The sequence below is a fragment of the Theobroma cacao genome, chromosome 6 (assembly GCF_053813885.1).
Source record: "Theobroma cacao isolate CCN51 chromosome 6, ASM5381388v1, whole genome shotgun sequence".
Lineage (NCBI taxonomy): Eukaryota > Viridiplantae > Streptophyta > Magnoliopsida > Malvales > Malvaceae > Theobroma > Theobroma cacao.
The window spans coordinates 25,587,000-25,589,637 of NC_142644.1; the positions used below are offsets into that span (position 1 = coordinate 25,587,000).

The window sequence follows — 2,638 nt, forward strand, 5'->3', positions numbered from 1 at the left end:
TAAACACATTATAAAAAATGTGTTCTTACTTCCCTCGTATCAAATATTACTTAGTTTCTTTGCTCTCTGTCTCTTTTCTGGTAGTTTGGTTTGGTTTTTCCTTGTAGCTGGCTTTCCCGCTTCCTTCAAAAGGGGAAAAACATGTAGCAAGGTAGAATCTGAATCAGTCAAGCTTGACTTCATTCAGATTGCAGTCCATGTGAATGAAAACATGCACCACTTTCCAATGGCATCCACCATTTCCACAATTGAGTAGAAATTCAAATATGATGTGAACAGTTATAATGGCTGCGGTGGATAAGAATAGCAAATGGAGATTTAAATTCTTTTTAAGACCAAAACTCATAATCCAATTCCAATCCAGGGGCAGCAGCCTTAGCAATCTTTGAGGCCTTCCAGGCCTTCCGTGCGAGTCATAAATTACTTGGAACTGACTAGGGGTATGATTATACTAACATGCTTGCCTGTGTTCTCTTCTCCTTTAGACAAGCATCAGCATTTCATCTGATTGTCAATATGCTCAAAATTAAAAAGAGAAAAAGGATACTGTCACTGATATAATATGTTTGAAGTACAATCTTATCGTATTCATTTGATCATGCTAGGAGCAACCTGAAACAAACGATATAACCAACTTATTAACCTCATCAGGCGACTCCATATTAGCAGCATGCCCTGTGTCCTTGATAATCTCCAACCTTGATTTTGAACCCAAGTGCCTGTATCCATGAAATTATCACACCAACCTTCAGATTTGAAATAAAGTTTAGAATTATGGCAACTACTTAAAAGATATGGAAAAGAGTTGCTACTGTTTACCTTTGCAACTGATGTGCAAGTTCTAATGGGAAAACCTTATCCTGATCCCCCCAAATTATAAGTGTTTCCTTCACCCAAACACAACCCCAATCTATTAGATTCAGAACAGACAGGTTATTTTACTAGAAATGAGAAAAAGATGGTTTTAGTCAAGCAACCTGAGTTAGAACAGGAAGGTTGGTATCTGCTTTCTTCTCCACCAAGTGCTCTGCAAGCTCAATCTTCTCCTTCCGACAATGATCATACATCATCTGAAAGACTCAAATTTGATTTTCTCATTCTTTGAGATGACAAGCAAGGTTTGTTTAATTGAGGCAAGAGCAAACATAAACGGTCAAAATGCCAAATCCAAAGACAGTAAACTCACAGTTACGAACTCGCGAAGTAAAAAATCAGGAAGCCAGTGGAGAGAATTCTGCTTGTACATTGACAGATTCACGAGTAACCTTAAATCATCCGGGTTCTTGGGAACAAGAATCTCAGAGGGATGCCTTCCAATTCTCCTCAACTGCTCTGCCCTCTGATCATCAGTATACAGTATTCCACTGCTCATGATCACGACCTTCTCCACCGCATCAGGGTACATCTCAGCGATCCGATACGCAACGAATCCTCCATAACTAATTGCATAAACAGAGAACCTGTCAACTCCAAGCCTCTTCAACGCATCTGCCAAGCACTTAGCCTGGAACAAATCAGACCTGTCCAGGCTTTTCGAGTGAGATTTTCCGAAGAACAACAAATCCGGGACATATGCATTGAATTTTCTAGACAGAGGACCAATTTGATGAAGAAACTGCCAGAGTGAATTGCCTCCGTAGCCATGGACCATGACAAGAGATGGCTTGTTAAAACGCCGGTGATTGGCGACCCAGAAATGGACGGTGGTTTGGTCATCCAAATCAATGGCGCAGGGAGACAGATCACAAAAACGAAAATAAAGAGATAAGATCGTGTCCATGAATTTGGTCAGGAAAGGAGACTGGTTTAAGTTGAGGGTGCAAAGAAGTAGGTTGCGGAAGATGGCGAGGGCGGTTGAGATATAGAAGGAGATGACATGCCAGAGCTTTGTGGATGCCATTGCTGATTTTGCTTGGGAATCAGATTTCAGAAACGATTTTCGGACGTATTAAATATGGTGTATCAAATCAATACTCGAACTAATGGAAGGCTTCTCGGTAAGTCATAACACCTCAATTTTTTTGCTAGATACGCTAATAATTTCGATTTTATACACCATTGACCTATACATCCTGTAATTTACAGGAAGGTCATACTATATTTGGATAATTCATGAGGCCTAATCTGCTACACGTGCACTGCTTTGCTCTCAGTGTTCATCACTAGGAGGGTTTGGGAGTTTTGGTCCTGAGTATCCACACGTAATAGTTTCAATTTAAATCAAAAGATATTAAATTATAGTTTTTCATGCACTCCTTAAAACCAAAGAAACCTTCATGTCAAAATATTTTGTCTAAAACGTAACCTTAATCTTAGTTTTACACGCAAAAGCAAAAACTAATAAATAAATAAATAACTTGTCAATGCCCAGCCAAATATGCATTAATTGAATTATTATGACCTAATTAAACATATTTATATCAAGAAAAACCATTAAGAAAATAAGCAGCAGCCAGTAGCATAAGGGAAGAGCTGGTCCGTATCCATTTGCTAGATTCAATACATTGTTTAACAGGCATTAAACGTATAAAACTAACAATTTCTTATTCTCTTTGGAGATGTAATGTCAGAGCAGTCGAAAACTTGATTCAATATAAACACATTATACATATATTTTCTATTTAGAAAACTAAATTTC

General features: G+C 38.2%; 1 protein-coding gene across 1 annotated transcript; it reads right to left on the reverse strand.

The window, feature by feature from the left end:
• Positions 1-526: 526 nt before the first annotated feature.
• Positions 527-2,017, reverse strand: LOC18596225 (alpha/beta-Hydrolases superfamily protein). The gene is made up of 4 exons (XM_007024568.3): positions 1,187-2,017; positions 978-1,070; positions 820-887; positions 527-719 (listed from the first exon to the last, which is right to left on the reverse strand). The coding sequence occupies exons 1-4, from the start codon at positions 1,898-1,900 to the stop codon at positions 602-604; spliced, it is 993 nt and encodes a 330-aa protein (XP_007024630.3). The 5' UTR covers positions 1,901-2,017; the 3' UTR covers positions 527-601.
• Positions 2,018-2,638: the final 621 nt, after the last annotated feature.

Coding starts and splice junctions, on each gene's coding strand:
- LOC18596225 (XM_007024568.3), bottom strand. CDS start 1,900: ATGGCATCCACAAAGCTCTGGCATGTCATCTCCTTCTATATCTCAACC. Junction 1,071..1,186: donor TACTTCGCGAGTTCGTAACT/GTGAGTTTACTG, acceptor TGAGTCTTTCAG/ATGATGTATGATCATTGTCG. Junction 720..819: donor CTTGCACATCAGTTGCAAAG/GTAAACAGTAGC, acceptor TCATGGATACAG/GCACTTGGGTTCAAAATCAA.